Source organism: Chiroxiphia lanceolata, chromosome 2 (assembly GCF_009829145.1).
Source record: "Chiroxiphia lanceolata isolate bChiLan1 chromosome 2, bChiLan1.pri, whole genome shotgun sequence".
In the NCBI taxonomy this organism is placed as follows: domain Eukaryota; kingdom Metazoa; phylum Chordata; class Aves; order Passeriformes; family Pipridae; genus Chiroxiphia; species Chiroxiphia lanceolata.
This window is the reverse complement of record NC_045638.1, coordinates 24,323,782-24,347,768: the sequence shown is the minus strand read 5'-3', so window position 1 is coordinate 24,347,768 and position 23,987 is coordinate 24,323,782. Positions and strand designations below refer to the sequence as shown.

The 23,987-nt window shown below is 38.2% G+C and overlaps 1 protein-coding gene across 4 annotated transcripts in view; it reads right to left on the bottom strand.

Annotated features, from left to right (window-relative positions):
• MYO16 (myosin XVI) overlaps nt 1–23,987 on the bottom strand; it is a 363,225-nt gene that overhangs the window by 262,985 nt on the left and 76,253 nt on the right. For 2 of the 4 annotated variants that reach the window (XM_032679457.1, XM_032679456.1), the window contains exons 1-2: nt 23,502–23,975; nt 3,081–3,344 (exon numbers count right to left, since the gene is read on the bottom strand). In XM_032679457.1, coding sequence (XP_032535348.1) covers nt 3,081–3,344; nt 23,502–23,529 — 292 coding nt within the window. In that variant the 5' untranslated portion in view covers nt 23,530–23,975. Of the gene's footprint in view, nt 1–3,080; nt 3,345–23,501; nt 23,976–23,987 lie in introns of those variants that run through there. The other 2 variants (XM_032679459.1, XM_032679458.1) reach the window with 1 other exon arrangement.

Genomic DNA, 23,987 nt, shown 5'->3' with positions numbered 1-23,987 from the left:
AAAACATCCCTCTTTAGCAGTCTTTTACACTTATCAAATGAGTGTTCTTTCTTGCTGAAAGTTGCATTCAAATCTGTTCCCATGTGAACATTGTTGTATAACTCTCATAGTTCTTCATCTCCATTTTGATCACTCTCTCCTGGGTTTGTTGGTCTTCTGTGATCTTCATGCAAAGTATCCACATTTTCTACATAATCAGTTTGTGTGAGTGACATAGATTTTTTTATAATCAGACCCCCAAACAAGTAAAACTTCTCCAGGATTCATCAACAAACAGGATTCTGCTTAACAGTCTCAGAGGAGCGAAACAGTCAGACTTGGGAAGTGTTTCAATTTAAAGATGGAGGAAGCACACAGTTGTGGGTAAAGTGTGTGAAAGCCCAAGATTTGTAAACATTTCCTAAATATATCTAAAAATTGAAGAAAATAGTCCCAGCTTCAATTCTCTGTTGAACAACCTACTCCTTCATAATTCTGTTGTTCTATACACTCTTGCAAGGGTAAAACTAGAAGAAAACTGTATTTTAGCCCTGAGATATTCAGTTTTATTTTACAAAAACCCCACACCCTAAAAGCTCTGATGCTTGGGGACTTATACACACTTTGAACCCAAGGGCCACAAAAACATTCACAGTTCCATCACAAAATTGACTCCATCTATGTGTATCCAGTTATTTAATTTAAAGTATCCAGATTGCACAGTCCTCTTCTTGGACACCACAGTCTGTCTGTACATCCCAAATGGCAGGATCAGGCTTATTCACAGCCAGATAAGTTATGGTATACCTTGAGTGGAATTCTCTCTTCAAAACCATTGCACTTCAAACTCACAAAATTAATTGCTCACAAGGAAAGGTGCTGCCTGATAGAATTTAATTGACTAAAGCTATTTGAGTACTGAATATGCTGTACCACAGCTTTACACTTGCTATTAGATATCTCACTATTAACCAAATGTCCAGTTTGAAAATCATACTATTTCTAAAACTAAAGACATTGGAACTGCATTAAAATACCCCGCTGAGTAAACAAAACTGAATTTTTGAAAATTTGCTAATTTCTCATCTTGATTGCCTTTCATATTTATTCCAAAATACAAAACATTCAGATCAGCCCATATTCCATTTTTCACAGGATAACACCTTATCTTCATATAGTAAAAGAGATTTTATTCTAAGTTATTACATAGTTATTACTAAATCATGTTAAGTACCTCTCTGCTACTTAATTGCACTGAATTACCTTTTAAAAAAATGTTTATTCAATGCCCAGCTTTTCCAAAGAGAAGCATTTTAAAAATACTTATTACTGAATTTGTTTCTCTACATTCAAACTGAGCATATTTCACAATGCTGTTGACTCCTGAGCACACTGTGAAATATTACTAAATAGACAAGGAAAACGGGGGGTGACAAAAGCTCAACTTCCCCAGCTATACTGTTTCAGTGGGATTACTTTAGGCTATGTCTAGCCTTACAGATTGAAAACTCATTACTGTTTTTAAGCATTAGGTGTACTTCTAGACAACATCTTCCAGTCCAGTTTTCCCTGAAAGGAATCTACTTTACATGCTCCATAAAACAAGACCAAACACAGTAATTGGATGTGATGTTCTCTACAAAACCATAGATCTAATTTGAACAGAAATTCTAACGTGCATATATTCACTAAAGAATCATGGTTGGATGTTCCATTCAACAACATTGGTAGGAAAGCACTTTTCATGTCTATGAGTTTCAACTTTTGTTTTTAATTTTTTTTTTTATTGGTTTACATGATAATAGTTCTTAATATAGCATTTTTCACCTCAAAGCAAACAGGCTGTGGGAACATTTGTCTAAAAACACATCAGACAGGTACTTGCAGGTCCCCAAACTGCTTAAAGACAACAATCACAATTTTCATAGTCCTTGGAAAGTACCACAAATTCATGACAGCATTGTTACTGCTATTGGGTTATCTGCAGGCTATTTGCTTCTGGCGACCTATGTTATTTGTTTCAAGTGCAGGACACTATTCCTGTTTTTCCCTCACCTTACTGTCCTCTGCCTGAGGTATCTTCCCTTTATGCTCATGCTTCAGTCTCAGCAGTTGCTGAACTTCATATTCTGATTCAGGAGGCCTCAAGGCTGAGTATATGCAACATAAAAGACTGTTGATGCCCCACCACCACTGCAATAAGCAAACTACATTTCTTCAGTGTATATGTCAAAAATAGCCTGAAGTATCCAACTTTTACAGAATGCTAGAAGTCATATCTGGTATTCTGTTTGGTTTTTAGAGAACATTAGGAGCTACAGAAACATGGAGGAAGAATATTTTCACTTATCATCCCTGTACACACTAGGAGAGTGAAATGAAAGGTTGTGAATTTTATTTGTAACTTAGTTATAAATGATGCCCTGGGCACTCACTTGAAAAGAAGAGCTTTTTGACTGCTTTCCTGTTAAGATCTAAACATGTAGGGCTACACCCCAGTGACAGTCAGAACAAATGCACAAATAAATGAAGATTCAGGAGTGAACTCAATATAAGTCAGCAGTGCCCTGGCAGACAGGAGGGGCAACCATATCCTGGGGGGCATCAGGCACAGCATCACCAGCTGGTCAAGGGAGGAGATGGTCTCACTCTTCTCTGCACTGGTGCAACCTCACCTTAAATATTGCGTCCAGTTTTGGGCACCTCAATACAAGAAAGACATTAAGCTATTAGAGAGAACCTAATTTTCAAAGTAACTTGTGTTAAATTCTATAGCCACAGGTAGGTATATAAGAGACCACACATAATCACAGAATCATAGTCCTTATTTGTTTTTAAATATATTCGTTTATACATATATTAACCCCAAAATAAATTAATTAGGTTTCTGAAGGTTTATTCTCTGCACCTTATTCATTTCAGTAATAAGCTACAACGCTGTATGCAATACATGCCTGCATATTCTATTGAGGTAATCACTTTATGATTACTATCATGTAAAATTGTATTTTACCTAAAGACAGGTGAGCAGAACAAGGGAGCTTTTCCTCTGAAACTTTTTCTGTACAAAAGAAGAAAAACACTTCAACATTACTACATACCTTCTTTATCATCGTGACGTATGATTGCATCCTGTATCATATCAGCAAGATTAAAACGAACTCGATGATTCTTTCCATGTTTCAGTTTTTTCACATAGCCCTCCCGTTTCTGGAAAGCTTTTTCTCGTTCATAATATGCCTTTATTTGGTCACAGCGCATCCGCTTCACCAGCCGCTGCCGCTGGCCAAGAGGGAGGGATTCCAGCAAGCACTGCTCAATTTCCATCTCATGGGTCCGAAAAACATTACATAGCTGGAAACAGCCTGTAAGAAATTGAAGGCAGACAAATCTAGATCATGCTTTCAAATGTGCCATAAAACCTCCACCAATTTTTGTTGTTCTAACCATATATAAGTCTACCATGTGAGCTCCACCTACTCAACCAATGCTGACTATAGAGAGCATATGTCATTGTCATTTATTTTTTGAAAACAACACATAATTAATCCCATTACATCACTGATGCATTTTTTTAAAAGCTACCTCAGTTTATGTGAACTGCTACGATGGAAGTCTTCCATCACCCCCATATCACCATTGGCCAATCAGAGCTCAAATCAGTCCAGCAGTTTAATAACCTAGGTAGCCTCATCTCCTCGGACGGTAAGATTGATGGAGAGATAGACAACAGGTTAGCAAAGGCATACAGTGCCTTCAGAAAGCTTCATAAAAGAGTTTGGTGAAATAAACACTTGAAGAAAAGTACAAAGATCAGTGTTTACAGAGCCATTGTGCTGGCTACTCTGTTATATGGATCTGAATCATGGGTCATCTACCACCACCACCTACGACTCCTAGAACGCTTCCATCAACGCTGCCTCCGTACAATCCTAAACATCCACTGGTCAGATTATGTGACCAATACATCTGTTCTAGAACAAGCAGCAGTCACAAGCATTGAGGCCATGTTGCTGAGAACACAGCTGCGATGGGCAGGACACATCTCCAGGATGAAGGACCACCGCCTCCCTAAGATCTTGCTTTATGGTGAACTTGACACCGGCTGCTGCAAGAGAGGAGCCCCGAAGAGGAGATACAAGGACTCCCTGAAACAACATCTCAGCCATAACTGGTCTACTCTGGCCTCCAATCAGGAGGTCTGGAGACACACCATCTATAACGCTGCTGATGCGTTTGAGAAAGCATGCAGGATCACTCTTGAGGAGAAAAGACAAAGCAGAAAGAATCGTGCCTTGCAGAATATATCACCTAAGGAGTCTTTCTGCTGTGCCTTTTGCAACCAGACATGCCTGTCTTGTATTGGCCTTTTTAGCCACCAGCATGCTTGTAACAAATGTGGGTAAGAGCCCTTCCCAAATCTTTGTTCACAAAGCCTAGCCATGATGACCTCAGTTTATGTGAACAAATGTGAATAGAAAGTGGTCTAAAAATTCAAATATGAGATGGGCAAAATATCTAAATATTTCAACATAATTCAAGTAGCTCACATTTGCTTACAAACAAGAAACTATTATGAAGAGAAATGCCAGACTGATGCCCATGGTCCTTTTTTATTAATTTTAATCTTGCTTTCAGTTGGTAAATACCTGTATTCAGTGAGAAGAAAAATCATCATATCATAATTATAAAGAGTTCATTAGCATGCATTGGGTACTCAGGCAACTATCAAAAATATCAAAGTCATTTCAGATTCCTAACTATGTGTACATCTTTTTTTTTTTAAATTTATTAAAATTTTCACTGTATAGAGTTTTCAAAATTGATTCTTCTATTGAAACTGCCAGATACAGATATCTTCATGTGGAAACTGATCACGAATGTGTCTTTGAATCAGTTATTCCTAACATTCATAGCTTTACCTTTAAGTCAGATTCCTCATTTGCTGTTACCATTAAACTGCAATAACAGGTTACCACAACATTGCAATAAAAGTGATGTTCTTTTCCAATATGTTCTCTTTTCCACTGAGACTGAAGACTGTAGGAGACTACATGCTGCTAGTTGCTTTTCAGGGGACTGTTATGTTACAAAAGGAGTCTAGCGGATTGTCAGATAATTTTATTGCTGAAGTCCTTGAATATGAACCTACATCCATCAATGACATGCCCACCAACCGACCCTAAGACCTTTGGATCTGGTGGCTATCGACGACCTCATCACTTCTGATTCTCATGTTCTACTTTATATGTATAAATTTCCTTCATATGTGGGCTAGGTGCTCAAATTTGTAATCTCTAAGGATTGACTGCAGCCCAGATGAGGGAAGTTTTCTCTTAAGTTTGAAGGAAGGCCTCTTTGAAGGGGATGCAGGCTCAATTCACTTTGGGCAGTCAAGAAATACCACAATTAAGCATTACTGTGCAACCTGTTGTGCTATATATGCAGTTACATTATCAAAGGACCCCTACCTCATTCAGGGCACTACCTGAGTAGCGTTGACTAAATGACCACTTTGCTTTCTCCTTGTTGTTTGACATGTATTTAAAACTACTGAGTACCATTCAAACCCTGCTCTGAAGGCATAATTAATAATTTCCCAACAGGCTTTTGTAAAGCTCACATCATCACAGCACATAAAAGCTTCACAAATATTTCTTTATTTTCATTTAAAAAGATGGACAAAGGAACATTCTTATCTGCATTCTCTTTCTCTATAGAAGAACGGAAAGACAATTATTTTCTTTTTAAAGCACTAATTTTGGGCGACCAGTTCAAGAATTATGTGTTCATTTCTTGACATGTTTTGTTTTGCTTTAAAGGTATAGTATTCTATAAACTATTATGAACCACAAAACCATAATAAAATATTATCAAAGTGATAGTCCTAGGTCTGAACGCCAATCACTCCATAAACTATCTATAACATAATTATTTCCTATATTATTTGTTATATTATTTTATATTATAAATTTCATGTAACACAAATAATATATAATAGATATTATATATTCTATTATATATTATATGTATTCACTATGAATTAGAATTCAAGGTCTCAAACCAGACTTCTCAAAATTGAGGAGCACACATTTATCCAGAGTGCCCAGAGAGTCTTGCTGGAAACTCCATGACAGAGGCAGACATAGAATATAATTCTATGGGTCAGGTTCAAACAGTTTCTTTTAACATAGGCTAACCTCTCCCTATAATTTCTGTTCCTTTCTTAGCATGCCCTTCTACTTAGAAGAAAATGAGTTGTCAACTCAAAAACTGGAAACAAGTATTGGCTTGCATTAAGCCAAAACACAAACCCTTTCTTCCTGCATGTCAAAAGCCATCAACTCCTTCTGTAAAAAATAAAATTTTCCGTTTGACCTTAAATTATATGTTTATTTCATAGCAAAAATTATATGGTTTATTTCTTGTATTTCCTCATCGGAAGAGACAAGGAAATGAAAGGGTAGCTCCATAGAGCTGCAGAAGATGTAACTTTATTCCCTGTTTCAATCCCAGTGTTAAGAGCATTTAATCACATAAAAGATCTGTACTCAGACCATCCTCAGCATGAGGTAGTTTGCAACTGCATCTTCTTTCTCTCATGACAGGACCGGGGAATAAGCAAACTGCAAATCTTCCCTATTAAAAATGTTCTGCTATGTATAAAATATTTCAGTAGCCATGCCCACAGAGTTTAGCAATATCCTTGCTCTTCCTCAGCTTAGCCCACATGTAGCCTCTCTCTTAAGAGGAACTGGCAGTGCTCACTGCCACATCACAGCTGAGACTGATGCAAGCTGTATGACATCTCTGTCATCACAGTGCTCTTCTCATCCAGGGTGAGAAATCAAACAAATTAGCTTAATGTCTTGGTCAAATACAGCACAGCAAAGATGAGCTCACACAGCCAAGTTCCAGTTTCAGGAAGGATGTGCCTCTTTGTGTCCTCTGCCTCTCCACTAGGATGACTTTAGCCTGTATGAATGTCCATCTATTTGCTCCATGAAGAACAGTGCTTGACTGCCAAAACTGGCCTCACATAGCAGTTTCCAGTGTGTGGCCAGAGTCAAACAATTCAAGCTGATTGACAAAAGACCTCCATCCATTAGGGCACTGTTCTCAGCTGAAAAGTAATGAACTGCAGATGGAGTTTCTTCTCTCAGCACATCTGGAACCTGATACATCCCAGATGATATCAGTATCTCACTGTGGATGTAACAGCTGCAGGTCAGCAACCTTGTTAGACTAAGCCTGGATTAAAAAACATAGTATAGATGCAGACAAGGCAAACTCCCTGAATTAATCCTTCAGGTGCTCATCTCTAAGGCATGCAACATTCAGTCCCAGTTTTAGAACCAGGCAGATCTCTGCTCTGTGTTGGCCTAATGAGCAGGGGAATCAACAATGGCACAAGAGGCAGAGCACCTCAAGAGAGCTCAGCTCAAACCCAGGAGGGTTATAGACATGGATCTGGAGGAGATTCCATGGACCGCTTAGTACCACTTGGAGCAGGGAGTTAGTCACCAACATTGGATCAGATAACCTTGTCTTGTCTAGCAGTCTTGAAAACCTCTATCAACGATTTCTGCAAGTTCTCTGGGTAAACTGTTTCAGTGCTACACTGTCTTCTATCAAAAATGCCTTGTTTTTTTTGGTGGCCTTGTTACTATTGTCACTACTGAGAGGCCTTCAGCTTTGTCATGTCTGTTAGTTATCCTTCTGCTGCCCTCACTCCACTTCCTCAAGGTCCATCTTACACTGGGGGGACCAAGACTAAACACATACTTGCAAGTGCAGCTTCACTAGCCCCATGTAGCAGCAGACAAAGAGTTCCCCCCAACTGCTGGCTGTACACCTCCTAGTATAGCCCACTACGTGGTTTGCCTGATTCATCATCTGTGTGTAGGGCTGGCTTCCATTCAACTTTTTGTCCGCTGTAACCCCTGCAAACTCTTCAGCAGGGTTGGAGCTCAGGTCAGCCATACCAATGCACAGGGTTCCTGAGGCATGAAAATATGCACTTCCCTTCTTGAACTACCCGAACTTTCTGTCAACCCAATCCTCAGGATTAAGCTCTACCATTCAAAGTATGCCCACTACTCTGTCCTAACTGAGCACTGTCAACAGCAGCAACAACTTCCACTGTAAAGAAAACCTCCAGGAAAAAAAGAGGTGCTAAAATCCACAACTTTATTAGGCAGATGTAAACTGTTACTGTTTAGAGATTGACAACTCAGCTACAGACAGACTCAAAAGCAAAGCTACTAGAGAACCTCTTAAAGGGTAACGTGCAGCAAGTCTGTCCATCTCTCCTTTTCCTTATATGAGAAAAATGGCACAAACTGCCATGATGAACTGGAAAAAAACACTGTATGAGACCCATTCAAAGAGCAGAAGATATATGAAAAACATGTTCTCAACCAGAGCTGGTTTTGAGTATGCTAGTCAGGAGGAAAGGTTTGTTGGTAGTGAGAAAGGTTGCCTTCTGAATCAATCTGCATAGGAGTTTATATCTCATGATATACATGATGAATTACAGTTATCTACAGTGATTCAATAAGGTCATTGTCATTGTCATGGTATATTGCACCAGATCACACATTGGCAGTATCTCCCATCAAAAAACTGAAAAAGCTTACCAAGTTATTTAATGAGATATTCTGGACAAAAACAACTAGAATAAACAAGATTGTTGGTATATACACAGTTTTAAGGTCTGCATCTTCCATACAAGCACACAATACAAAAACCTTTATGAAACACTGAAATATCAAAACCAGAGAATTTTTTATTGTATTGCATTGGTTATTAACTAGTACAGGACAAAGGAAATCATTACCTCTGTAACCAACAGAAAAAAAATGTTTCAAGGATGCCTGTTAGTGTAGAGCTGCTTCATTGCCTGGGTCCACCCTGGACCACAAGAAAAAGAAGAATCATAGCTACAAAACAACCTGTTCATAAAATTCTAGCAATTTACTCACCACTGGACAGATGCTAACTGCATCACAACACAAATTATGAGCTTGATCCTGCCTGTACAAACAAGAGATGTCTGAGTAAAGAGGAAATGTTTGCTTTGAATTGTCACTAGTTCTCACTGCGAAGATGAGAGAGGGAATATTTTGTGGCACTACAAGCACCAGCTCCTGAACAACACCAAGAGCACGGGAAGGGTGATGGGACACAAACAGAGAGAAAGAATGTGATTGCCACAGGTATTTTCATCCATCTCCTGCAGGTGACTTAAGCCCAAGTAACTTTACGGTATGCAGGAACATTTTTGCCACACCTATTTTCAGTTTCCTTTATACTTCTGTTTCTTATGGCTTTATGTTCATTAATTTTAGTCACTTACTCTGGCATTTAAATTGGGATACTAGTCATCCTAAAAAAATGCATCTCAGATGGTAATTCACATGACATGGGGGTGATTATGTTCCTGTCTAATCTGGGGCACAGGTCAGAATTCATTTCCAGAATGTGCAGCTGAATGCCTACATACATGTTCTCATAGTTTTCCTCTCTGCTCAGATGTATTGTGACTTTTCATGTGACATAAATATTTGCTCATTTGCCATTGTGATTCAGAATATAAGTAAAAGTCTTGTACCCTGGGAATAGTGTGCTTCGCAAAGTATCTCTTCATTAAAGGCAAATATCCAAACTGCTGACATTGCTCAATGCAGCAAGTATCTCAAGCAAAGTGACACAGAATGATTTGCTTGAAATTGCAAATTTCCAAATACTAAGGCACGTGCTTACCTTTATGTAAACATTTATGTTGATTTTGATGATATTTTAAACAATGAATAATGAAACTTCCAGATATTTGTAAGACTATGGTCTTTACAGCATTGAAACAAAGTGCAGAGGGCTTAAAATATCGGGAAAAATGGTAATCTGAGATTCTGAAAATGTATTGCTTGAGACTGCTACCTAAACAATATTCTAAGCATCTTGATCGTACTATAGGAAAAAGGGTAAAAAAACCTCCGAAATATACATTATGTTTAGTTTAGGTCCTGCGGCACTTCAGCTCCGCTCTTGGTCTGTTTTTGCTAAAGATAATGATAGCAGCCCCTCTTCACAACTGCAATTAAACACTTACATTCTAATTTAGATACCTGAAACTGTCCTGAAATACAAAATATTTCAAAATTTCAACATTTTCAGTGAACTGTTAAATAGATTAGCATTCATTAAATAAATCAAGCCATTGTTTTTAATAAGGACTGTACTACTGTACAACACTTTTAGAGCTGGCTAGCTAAACATAATCACAGTACTAACAAAGTAATGTAGAAAAGGCATATAGTGAGCAGCAAATGCTTTGGCACTTACAGACCAAGGTACGTGGATGGTGTAAATCAGTGCAGCTTTATCTAGTTCAAAAAGCTACATTAATGTACACTCCACGTTTTCAAACAGAAATCAGATGAGAAACTAAAGCACTGACCCTTTCAGCAATGCACTTGCTGTTAGACATAATGACTTCACTATATGGGAGGATTTTCTGCTACTAGCAATGAATATTATTTAAATGTATTATGTTAAATTAGAAATAATAATTTATTAGTATTTATGCATCTGAACTGAATTCCATATGAAATCAGTGATAAAAATATTATAGCCTAACCAAAGTCATGGTGTCTGAACCACAGATCAACGCATTTTTTACAGGTGTTCTCTTCACAAATTATTATGTATTGTCTACTCATCTTCCAGTTTCAAAAAGAAATACTTCCTAACCACAGAAGGGGCTAACTTAGTTTAAATCCATCTCAAATTGCAGCGTTAAGGTCAGTATTAAACTACTTAGATTTGAAAATCCTTTGTTCAGCACAGAAAAAATTACTTACCATGTGAACAGCCTCTCCATTGCATTTATTAAGCTGTGACTGAATCGTGGTGCTCGTAACCACTCAGCCTGACTTTCACAGCTAAAACGCTTTCATCAGGTCAGTAGTGCTCTGCTCACCGTAGTAACGAACTTAGTCCTTTTCTTTTTTCTTGGTATCCCTTCCCACCCCAAAAGCAGATAATCATGAGGGAGCAGTATAAATGTAAACTATTTACCTTGTAAAGAATTCAAAGAATTCAATTAATGCCAGGTCCTCTGAGAATAAACTACATTGCAGTAAAGGAACTGATGTGCTTCTTCTGTTCTTGGCTTCACAGAGATTCTTTCAGGTGTAACAGGAAACATGTCTTTTAAATGGCATGATACACAAAGCTTCCTCAATTTCTGCTTAATACCCAATTCTGTCTTTGCTGAAGAGCAATCCTGAGCATATTCGAGCAACCATCCTCTTATAAAACCTTACTCCCATGTGATGCTCTTCAAGAGCCTTTTGATGTGACTAGACTGGTAAGCAGGATCTGCAATCAATTTCCAGCTTGATACCAAGTAAAAGTTACTTATCAGACTATTAATCAACTCTACATGCTTTCTAATAGACTCTGCTACCTATCTATCAGCAATTCAGTGAAGTTATAGTGGATTCTATAAAAATTTATTATATTTAAATCAAAGAATCAACCACTTTGGGATCTTGCCATTGTAGTGATAGAAGAGAGCCTGAATAATATCTAATTAAATATAACAGAGGGCTCTACCCTGTCATTTGTGATTTATGCTATGTAGCAGTCTGTAACATACAGATATTTTATGTTCTAAGTAAAATTCATTAACTGTTTGCCAGCTTATTCAACAAATGTAGCCAAACTGTTTGCCTGTGCATTGACCTTTGGTGTGATAAAACACAGGTTTCAAATACATGCATAAGTGGTTCTTTCCATTTTTTTAGAAATAAAAATAATCACTATTATTTCCGTTTGCCTGTCTTGAAGCACAGGGAACTCAAAAGTCTGAATGGTTTGTGAGGAAGTCTGCACATCCCAGAGTAGCAGTCCTCATCTGTGGACCACATCCAGAAACTGCATGAATGCAAGCAAAATGAACACTGTTTATTTTGGTAAAGCTGCTATCTCAATAACCTCTCTACTGCCGTCATCCTTCTATACTCCCTATACTCCCTTGGACAGTGAGACAAAGGTGCAGTCTGGATTCCCACAAACCACAGCATACTTCAAGTACTTTCTCCTGCAAACATCAGAACCTTTTGTGAAACAAACTAAAACACCATTGTCTGCTCTGGACCACTGAGAGTTTCCAACTGAAAAGACTGCACACTCTCAGATATGAGTAAAACGCATTAACCCATTCATCTCTGCTCACAGAATATCTCAGAGAAGTCCTCTAGAAAAAAATAGCTTCTACTAGTCCTTGCACAGACCTAGCTGTCTTTGTTTGGCTGCAATACAAAACTTATGAAGTTGCAACTAAGCTTTGAAAATAATGGTCATTTCCTTACAGTGCAGTAAATGGAGATGTAATAACACTTTCATCTCTGGTCCACACTTTCAGATAGAGAGCAGAGAGGAGGGGAGGATGTGCACCTGGGAACAGATGCACTGGAAAATTCTTTCTGTCATCACAGTATAATATAAAGGGCTTGTTATACAGACACTCATCACAATAAGTGATGAAAAACACTATGACTCTTGCTAATACTTGTAAATCTGCAACTTGGAAGAGTGATTTAACACATAGGTGCACAGTGAGAAGTCAAAACTACAGCTGAAACACCCCCCAGGTACTGAGAAAGTTAAACAGCAGCAGCGACAATCAACTGTTTTACTGCTTGAATAAAGAAACAAAAAATCAGATTGCTTCAAAATCTGGGAAAATTCTTTCATCACAGATATTCTCAGATATCACTAGTTAGGCTGTAAATATGCCAGGGATCAAGAAGCATATAGCATATGAGAACTACAGAAAACACAGAAGAAAAACACATAAATCAAAATTCGAAAAAGCCTGAATTAATAAAATTCAGTAAAAAAAAATATGTGGAAGAAGACAAAGACGATATTGAGTATCATACATCATAGAGAATTAAAAGCCACAAGGGAAACACTGGTTCACAGGCCTAACCATAAGGACTGGCAAGCACAGAGGAAAGGAAATCCTACGCCAAGTGAACTGTGGTTCTACATACACTCTAATAATTTACAGAGATTACTGTAAAGTAAAAGCAGATGGAAAAGTAGTTTACAGCATACTGCAGCTAACAAAAATTCTGCAGCTGACCTAATATGTAGGCCTTTGGTCACTGTTCAGTGTACATCAAGGGACTGCCGCCTCAGTTTTTAAATAGCAAGACGATTGGAAACAGGCTCTCCTCCTTTCTGCAGAAAGGCAACTTATCTAGAATATTGTATTCAATTCTAGACACTCAAATTGGAGCAGTTCAAAAGAAACTACCACAAATGGTTCTGGGGCCTGAGGGACTGATTTATGAGGAAAGATGAAAAGAATTAAATATGCATAGCTTAGCTAAGCAGTGACTAAGGAGAGAGAGAAAAGTTAAGAGAAACTTAAAGAGTGAAAGGGAAAAAGAAAGATTATATAGCATAAAAATGAAAGGAATTTGGAACAATAAAATTAATTTAATATAGTGCAGACTTAGGCAGAGTACCGAGATAAAAATAGCACACAGGGATGAGATTAACAGGTAAGACCAATAGATTCCTTGTTTGGTGTACTGGGTGGACAGCCACACAAAGCACTGATGTGGGCACTGCAGCTCAATGTTTCTGGCACTCAGATCAGCTCACTCACTCAGCCCTGACAGCTCCAAATAGCCCTGTGAAGTTCTGTAAAGAGAACCTGCCAGTAACGTGGAGAAGCAATGCATGAGAATTTCTGGTATATAGAACTACACCACTGGCAACTGAAAGGCTCCTCTCCCTGGGCTATGGCTATGGTTGCTAGTCTGAGCTGGATTCTCATGGATAAATGAAAATGAAAGCATTTAGCAGCCATCTTGACAACAGAGTCTACAATAGTCTGTAAGGTCACCTTCCACATCTACCATTATACTTGTGGTCACATAATACTACAGCACAGCTGTAGGGCACGTACGTATTAAGAAAAAGAAGCAAAGATAAGCACAGTCACACTTGATTGTTAACATGCATAGTAATGTCATTTCTGGGTTAAATTAAAATGGGGAAATATAGAGAGGGAAGATGAGAAGGAGAAGAAGAAGAAGAAAGAAGAAGAGAGTGGAAGAAGAAACAAGTGAACAGCTTTAGCTCAATTGACCAACTGAAAAAGAGCATAGAGTCAAAGGATGGACTGTAATCTACACAAATCTTCAAACTCCTTTACTTAGGAAGTAACTGGACAAACATAAATAATGCTTCACAGCTATTGAAGAAACTGAAATAGAAATCAAAGATAAATTATTATGGCAGCTCCAACACTACTGCTTACAAGACAAAAAAGTGTCACTCTAAGACACAATAAATCTACATACTCATTGGTGATTAAGAGGAATTAAGACACTTAGTTTGTCTTAAGAACTTTACTTTTCACAACTGTCTATATGACTTACCCATGTCACTTCTGTAACTAACATTAGTACTGCAGCTAACAAAATCAAATAATTGTGTCCAAAGGAAAGCACCTTAGAAAAAAGCTATTAGATTAATGTGCACTCTGAATGTAAAATGTCTCTCATTTCATAAAAATGATTGTTCAGTAAGTGATACATTGTTTTCGCCTATTTTCTTAGAGCCTCCTGCAATAATAATAATACCTGAAAACAACAATGCTATTCTTCCCACAAAGAGAGATAAAAGAGAAAATTTCTACATACCTGCCTCCCTCCTTCCTTATCATCAGCTTAGATGTCAACATTTACAAAACTTTTACAGGAGAAAGCTTTGATAGCTTTTACAGTAAAGAGATCACATTTGAAAGACATCGATTAACCTTCAAAATACGACCTTAATATATTGCTCCATTTTCTGTAGATGTTTTTACAAGGTCCCATATATATTTTATATGTCACACTTTGTAACAAGATTTGCACCAAATGGGACCACAGCAGGAGTCCACCAACCTGAGGTGGTATGGCCCAGATCTATTCCTGTCAACGTGCTCTGAATACTGCTTCAATCTCTTCTGAAATGTCATACTGCATAGAGAGACATTCGTAATAGGATGTACAACCAAAGATATGACTCCATCTTTTCCTTTTTCTGAAGAATAACATTTTTTGTTCTAAAATCAACTATGAAGTAAAAGAGAGTGAAGTACACTTCCAAGTGGAAACCCTACATGAACGTCTGTATTCTAGCTGGGTAAAAAGCTAGTAATAAATGACCAAGTGCTCTTCTACTTCTGTGTTGTGCCCTCCTGCCCACACACCTTGCCAGGTCCCATTCTTACTGGCCAAAAAGGGGTTTAAAATGGACTATATCCCACATCTCTGAATCATCCTACAGATGGGGGAAGTTGTCAGGGACAGTTTTCTTTAGCATACAAGAATGGCACTAGCAAGGAAAACAGTTTTGGTGATACTACTTGCATTAATGTTTCTGCAAGTGACAACAGATTGATCCATATAATCTGTTAGCTAAGGGTATGTGCACTAGTCAAAATAATAGTACTTGAGGGTTTCTTCAAGCAAGTCTTATTTTGCTGTTGTTTGCACTGAAGGCATTTGCTTGAAAGCAAACAAATGCAAAATACACCTTTTAATATAAAACAGTTAAACATAATTTTTTTTTAATTGGTGGTGATCCTTTATGATACATTAAAAAACTTGTTAGGACAGCTCTTTATTTGCTCCAAATTAAACTAAACTTCTGTTGACTTAATTATTTCCACTTGTTTAAGAACAAATTAGAATTAGTTCAAATTTTACTTGCTTTAAAATAACCACACTTATACTGTGGCAATTTTGATGCAGGTGTTAATTGAATTATCGCAAATATTTTCTGGTTTGGTTTTGCAACTTAGCAACTGTCCAAATTTACCATGATGTCATATACTAATTTGTATGAAACAAGAAGGAAAAATAATTGTGACTAATTGGAGCTACTTCACAACTGAAAATATGTTTTCTAGTCTCAAAATTTTCACAAACTTTGTGAGGAAAAGTGGCTATATTGCTACAATCTCATAAGTGGAAAAAGAGAGGGTTGGGGGGGGTCGGGTTGCTTTTTTTTCTGCTCTCTGTTCTTGCAGAAATCTTCTCAAAAAATGTAATATAAGAATTTGAAGTTTCACACATGCTGTGCCAATATGGTGAGAAAATATGGTACTTTGACCTTTACAATCTTATTTCATCTGATTTTCAGGGTGGCTAGACTTCTTTGCTGTTGGCAGAATTAGTACATTAGAAGAAAAAAGCACTCCAAATACCAAAATTATCAAAGATTTCTTTAAAATTTCCTTACAAGTTCACAGCAAAGTTTTCCACAGAAAGTACTGAAACTTTCCTCCCATGACAGATTTTTTTTTACAGTGAGAAACAAAATTATGACATATAATATTTGGTGGATGACTGTGATTTCCACTAAAATATTACAACTAGAACCTATTTGTAGTTGAATACAAAGTTGGAAATGTTATAGCTTTCAATTGTCCAAGTTAATACTGCTACTCTCGTTATTGCGAAGTGTATTTTTCCAAAAACCAATGCAATATAAATCTTCATTGTAATATAATTTCCAAATGCTATTCTAAGTGGTTGCCATTGTTAGGAAAGTTGTTAGTTGTTACTCTGAGGAAAGTTTTATTTACTTGGAGGCACACTTGGCAAATTATTAGATCACCAGTACTACATGGTAATTGCCAAGATAATTTGGTTATTGCCAGCATTTTTCTAAGTATCACTTCCTATGTCTAAATACAGATATTTTTACCTCTTTCCTGGCATCCAGTGTCATGATCTTTAACTATTTAAATTTAGATGAGGTAGAAAATTAGATAAAATTAAAAAATAATGCTGAGTTTCTCTCATTGTCACATGAGCTCAGCAACTGGAGAATAAAAGTAAATAAATGCATCTAGGATCATCAGCTGGTACAGATGTACTAGCATTCATAGGTGGTAAATAATTTCCTATTTTCCTTTGTCCTGCACCTATTCTGTGGTGACGGTGAGAAAGACAGAGACACAAATAGTAAAAATATTTTTACAGAAGTAAAAATATCCTAATTGTGGCTCTATTTGTATCAAGGTTAGTAAGATAACACTCGTTTGTTCTTGACTGCATAATTATAAACCTAATTTTTTAGATATCCTTCATGACATCTGAATTATTATACTGACCAAGCTTTTTAAAAAAAAGTCTGCACTGTCTATCACTGATGCAAATTCAGTCTGTCAAAATGGAGTAAGAAATACCATGTATTGTCTTTGCATTCATTTATGAATTTTTACACTATAAGTTTCTCAAACAAATATCTTTCATCAAAATCTCTTTATCCCCTCAGAATTGCTTTATGTATCTTCACAGGACCTAAAAACACCCAAGCAATGGCTCATTATACAGAGCTGCTCCTCCTACTCTTTCAGGAGTCGCAGGGAAGATAACTCCTGCCTCTGCCTCCCAGCCTCATTTTCAGCAGGCAGGGTCTCTCAGTCATGCTGAGCATCTCATTTCAGTAGCAATCTTAACCTCATGCCACAAGTCACAGTGTTATAAGGATGTAAGAGGAAAAGGAGTACAGCCATGCTGTACTTAGCTCTCTTATTGCAGAAATAAACCATGACACCAGAGTTAGCAGACACCAGCATGAACTATCAACGTAAACAAATGGAATATATGTTGAATAAAGACTGGCACACACATCCTCCTCCTGTTTATAATTCTCCTTCCCACCACCTGAACAACTGTTACTATTTTGTCCCTTGAGCTCTTCACTGGAGGCAGAGGACGTGTCTGAGAGGACATGAGAATTCTCTGCAACATCAGAATATACACTAAATAAATTAATAACACCTCCTGACCAACCCTGGAATAGAAGAAATCTTGTTCACAGGAAGGAGAAAACTTCAAAGAACTTTGCTAGTTCTCTCATGTCACTAACCATCCAGTGTGACAGAATACCTACATGTTACCATTACTTGGGTCATCACACATTCTGTACATGCTCCTAGAGAGGCGAAGGATTCCTGTGTCACAGACTAACTACAGGTCTCTAACTTTCTTTTCAGGTTCCTCTTCTCTTCTTATTCAGTCTAAACAAATAACCCACTCTACTGAAATACAGATTTAATTTTCACAGGCCTTACTGTCTCACATCAAGAAAACTGACACGAAGGTATCACGTTTCACCCACAGTATTACTTCTTCATCCATGGGAGAATCAACTTCAAGTCTCCATCTGCTGAAAACTGAAACTAATGTATCATATCACATCTTTCCCCAACCCTTTCTAAGTTGCATAAGGTTCAGGTGAGAGCTACTGCTGTGGCACATGTTTGGAGCCTCACAAGACTCTCGTTGAATCCCTTGGGAAAAGCACAGAGACTGAATTTAAAGTGCTAAATGAGTGTTTAGAACGATACGCATCTTTCCGCCAAAGTATACGGGAATGTGCCAATACATTCTGTCCCATAACTGCTGAAGAGGAACTCTCATCCAACTATGTTGAGAGTTCTACTAGTTAATAATTTTATTGAAACAGAAAATGTGTTGAAACAGCAAGCTATGGAAAAGAGGGGTAAAATTAAACAAAATGGAAATCATAAAAATAATCCACAGAATTTACTCTCATTCATATATATGTGAGCAATTTTGTTATAAAGCCTTGAATTTAGTGTGAAAAAAACCACAAGACGTGTAAGTACATTACTGCTGGCTTCTGCCTTTCAAGATGAAGTATATGACTAAGGTCTCTGTCACTGCAGACTAAAGTCAAGACAATGTTTTTGTCATGTAAGGACAGACTTCTGTAGTATATGGACTTGTTAAGTACTATGATTAGGAGGCAGAAAAAAAAGGAATAGTTGAGATGACAAGATATCCAAAGAGGATACAGCAAAATTTAAAGGCCAAACCTTTCAGTGCATCTTTCAGTGCAGCTTGAAAAGTGGGCCTGTGGGAACCTCATGAGGTTTAACAAGGCCAAGTTCAAGGCGCTGCACTTCCAGTATCAATGCAGGCTGGGGGCTGAATGGTTTGAGAGCAGGTCTGCCAAGAAGGACTTTGGCATGTTGGTGGCTAAGAAGCTGGACATGACCCAGCAATGTGTACTTGCAGCCCAGAAAGCCAATCATGTCCTGGGTTGTATCAAAACGAGCGAGGCCAGCAGGTCGAGGGAGATGATTCTCCACTCTGGTGAGATGCCACATGGAGTGCTGCATCCAGCTCTGTGGCCTCCAATATACAAGAACATAGAGTAAGTCCAGAGAAGGGCCACAAAGATCATTACACCGTGGGAGCACCTCTCCTATGAAGACAGGCTGAGAGAGCTGGGGTTGTTTAGCCTGGAGAAGAGAAGGATTGACCTTACTGTGGCCTCTCTTACCTAAGAGAGCTGAAGAGGGACTTTTTACAGGGGCATGTTGTGATAGGACAGGGGGGAATGGCTGTAAGCTGATAGACAGCAGGTTTAGATTAGGTATCAGGAAGAAATTCTTTACAGTGAGGGTGGTGAGGCACTGGAAAAGGTTGTCCAGAGAAGCTGCGGATCACCTGTCCCTGGAAGTGTTCAAGGCCAGGTTGGATGGGGCTTGGAGCAACCTGGTCAAGTGGAAGGTGTACCTGTCCATGGCAGAGGGGTTGGAAATAGATGATCTTTCAGCTGCCTTCCAACTCAAACCATTCTATGACTTTATGTTCTTCTACTCTTAATTAATTTTCTTCATGGACAATCCTTGCCAGGTAGCAGATGCTGAAGGTAATAAGGGCTAGATGTTGAAGAGAATAATTCTGTTTATTTTATATCTTGTTTCAAATCCTAAATAAAATTTACCTAATTAGTATTTCAATCCCAAATCTTTGTAATCATTGCTCTGTAACAGAGCACAATGCAGTGTTTCATAACTCATACAAAGGAGATAAAGGAAATGGAAGCAGAGATAAACCAGAAAGAATAGATGTTCAGATTTGATGATCTTAATATTTGGATAAATTCGCTTGGCTCAGACTTCCAGCTGGTGTGACTATAACTCCTTATAGCAAGGTTTTAATTCTGTTTGCATTTATGCACCTTAATAGCATTTGCAGCAGAAATCAGACTCTCGAATAATGAACTTAAGCCTCCTTAGTAAAGTATTGTTTTTCTTAGTTCCCTTTGCAGATTCCTCAGAGGATGTCCAGAGCACAGGTGGAAACTCAATGTCGTAACATGTACATGCTGATATTTATGTCATAACTAGATATACAAGGAGAGAAGATAGCATCAAGGTGCTGCCTAATTTGCAAAATTACATTCATTTGTACAGTCTGTCACACAAATCATCGAGATAAAATGACACCCAGCAGCTGGCAGATGTGATACTCTCCTATGCACCACTGTTCTCTCTTTTAAATGGCTCATGCTCACAGATTGCCAAGGAGAAGCCACTACCACAGACAGGGACAGCTCAGAGCAGCAGCGATACTTGGCTGCAAAAAGGAGATGGGCACAAGTAGTGACAACATGAGCTGCTCAAACAGGCAGACACATACAGTTTGTGTGTTAATGCTGCAGGTGCCAGCTAAAGGCAACATGACTGCTGCAGCAGGCATAATTTCAGAGTATTACTGGGATGAAAGACTTCACTGGGCATGGTCCCAGAAAATCTGGTTTGACCACGCAGCTACCCCTGCTTAGAGCAGGAGGGCATATCCAGACAAAGGCAATGGAGCTGAGAAAGGGTCTTGAGCACAAGTCTGATGAGGAGTGGCTGAGGGAGCTGGGGTTGTTTAGTCTGGAGAAAAAGAGGCTCAGGGGAGTCTTTATTGCTCTTTACAACTACCTGAAAGGAGGCTGTAAGGAGGTGGGTGTTGGTCTCTCCTCACAGGTAACAAGTGATAGGACAAGAGGAAATGGCCTGAAGTCATGCCAAAGGAGGTTTAGATTGGACATCAGGAAAAATCCTTTAGATTGGACATCAGGAAAAATTCCTTCACTGAAAGGGTGATCAGCATTGGAAGGAACAGGCTGCCCAGGGAAGTGGTGGAATCACAGTCCCTGGAACTGTTAAAAAAACCCATGTGGATACAGTTCTTAAGGACATGGTTTAGTGATGGATCTGGGAGTGGTAGGTTAATGGTTAAACTCGACGATCTTAGAGGTCTTTTCCAATGTTATGATTCTATAGTAGACTGGAGATCTTCAAGGTTGGATCTTTCCAGCCTGAAAGATCCTATGACAAGATGGTGACTTACATGGTGAAGTATAGGTCATTTTCACAGCCTTCTAATGGGAGCAATGCAATGAATAAATTAGACACTATTAGTAAAATGGTACTAAAGCCATAGGAGAATAGCCCTTCTCAGCTCAGATCTCCACACCTAATTCCTGCAGAGATTAAAAAAAAAAGCAAATACATGCAAAAGCCAGGCACATAGCATTACAGTTCATAAAACACTACTTTTAAGGTGCCATTAATTTGTGTCTTTTAGCTATTTCCCTTCTCCCCAGAGCAGACCAAGAGACAGTGCTCTGCAACCACACTTCTTCTGGTTCAGTGTCTTTTCCTTCTGATACAGGAACCATTGACGAAATGGATTAAAAGCAAAGTGTGGTGTGAAGAGTCATGTCCCAACCACTGTGAGATTTAGCTGTTCTCAGCATACCTCAGAACATTGCTGGTTTTGCCACTGTGCATGCAGCCCTGGCCCATCTTTGATCCCAGCTGTCTGCCAAGCACAATATCAGTAACATATTGGCATGTTAAGTCAAATAATAATGCTCAGAGGAGCATCACAGAGGAAGTGTTTCTCCTTCACTAATTACAGTTGGAAATGGAAGTACTTTTGCCAGTTCTGAGAAGCATAGGCAGTAAAATGCCATCCTGTCAGACTCCAGCCAGCACCCGATGTCTTCTAAAGCACACTATTTAGGAAAAGAGCTATGTAATAAAATACCCCAATTTACTGAGAAATAACTAATCAAAATTCCAAATTTAAAAAAGAAGGAACTAATGTTGTACATTCACCTTTCCCTCTGCTGTGTTTTAGTCCTTCATCTCTGCCTTCTAATCAATGCAACAAACATCCCAAATAATTGTCATTTGCTACTTTTTAATAGAAGCACTTCATGGTCATCCTCATCTCTTTTCTATGGTTTCACTGAAAAGTTACTTATTTAATATGCTATTGACACTCACATACCTATATAGATTTGCTACAGTTTCACTTTAAGAAAGCAATTCTAAAGTGAATAAAGACTGAACAATACTTTTTTGACATCTTCAAGACAGTTATTATGTTGCAAATTCCTCATTTGCATTTATCAAGTCTTAATACAAGCTCAAAGACTTATTCTTAGAATGCACCTTTAAAGCTGCAGTAAAACTAATCTGTGCTTCTCTGCATGAACAGGGAATTTGGGCTTGTAACTCCCACTGGTTTTAAAAACAGTCCATATACAAGTCCCATTGAATACAGACAAGAAGAAACCCACACAAATCATTTTTCCTTGAATTATTAAAATACTTCCAGGGTATCTTAATTTCATATTTAAACAGAAAAGAACCACTTTACTTGTTTCTTTACTGTAACATGGTATTTTAAAAATAGTTTCAAAAACGTCCTTGGTACACTTAAGTCATCAAAGACCACAATCTGGAGAGAAAACCTTTTACAGCAATCCGCTATTTTTAATTTAAAAACTGTGACATAATCACTAGAAGTCTAAAGTTTTCCAAGTCCTTCAGTAAAAAATATTCATGGTTGTCAAACTACTGCTGGCTGTCTAAAATAAGTACCTAAACAGTAACTCATTTATCTGATGTAAATCCAGCAATTTCCACTCAGACCATGTATGCTTTAAAAGGCAAATCCTAAAAGCTTGAAAAACGTGCAGCTAGGAAGACAAGCAGCCTTGAAAAAAAATGCTATCAGGAATTTGTTCTGCATTGAATCAATATATTTAGCATAGATCCCAATTTCAGGATATCTTTAAGGAGGCAGCTTGAATGATTCAAGGTTAAAAGTTCATTACTCTTTTTTTAAGTCTGTCACACCAAATAGTAAATATTCTGATAGAGAGGGGATAGAAGCATTTGATCTATAGTAGATGATGAGCTGGGCTCAAAATTATAAAGCTATTCTCATTTGTATACCCTTGCAAAGTGTGAGAGCCACGTCCAAGGTTGTCCTTAAAGGCGTCCTTAACATAATGCTGTGAATGGCATTTTTTCTTTCCGGATACTATATTCTTTGGTGATTAATTTAAACAAAAGTTTTAAAAGCTGATCAGTATGAAGTTCAGAATGAGAGCTTTATCACACACACAATGAAGTTGCCTCTGAACAGAGAAGAAAAAGAATCACTGGGCTCTGCCTGCATATTCACATGCAAAGTAACAACTCCCGTTCCCCACTACTACGTTGACATCATGCAGCATCTGCCTTTGACTTTTTGCATATGCATTGAAAAGACACACCTTGGAAAATAAAAAGACAGTTTTAAAAGCAAATTAACCATTTTGTTACTTACAGCATTTGATAAAATGGTAATGAGACATTCTTTCATCTCAGGCTGTAGTCTTGCTACAGGTTTCAGCATTCTCTTCTGCTACAACTGTCATGCCCAGAAAATGCATTATTTAAAGCCCTTCCTCAGGTATCCAGTATACCTCAGAATACATTATTTAATGTAGGTTCTGTTCCAGGATCTTGCAGAGGCTTCCAAGTCATCCTCACCCGGCTGCTGGAGTTACGATAAACCTCTGTGCGTCTTGAACCATGACTGCTGCACGTGCTATTGTAGCACAATTGATTGACACCGCTCCTAATCCCACATCCCTGGAATAGAAAGATTTAATTGGTGTGCACTTGCAGCCACATTCTTCCAGCACGGAGGTGTGCTGCTGCACTGCGGTTTTCACAGTCCTGCTAGTTAATGGCTTTTCAATAGCTTTCAAATGGCAGCAAACTAAGCTTGATGAGTGGGCTCGAATGAAATAGCAGAACAGGGGATCTT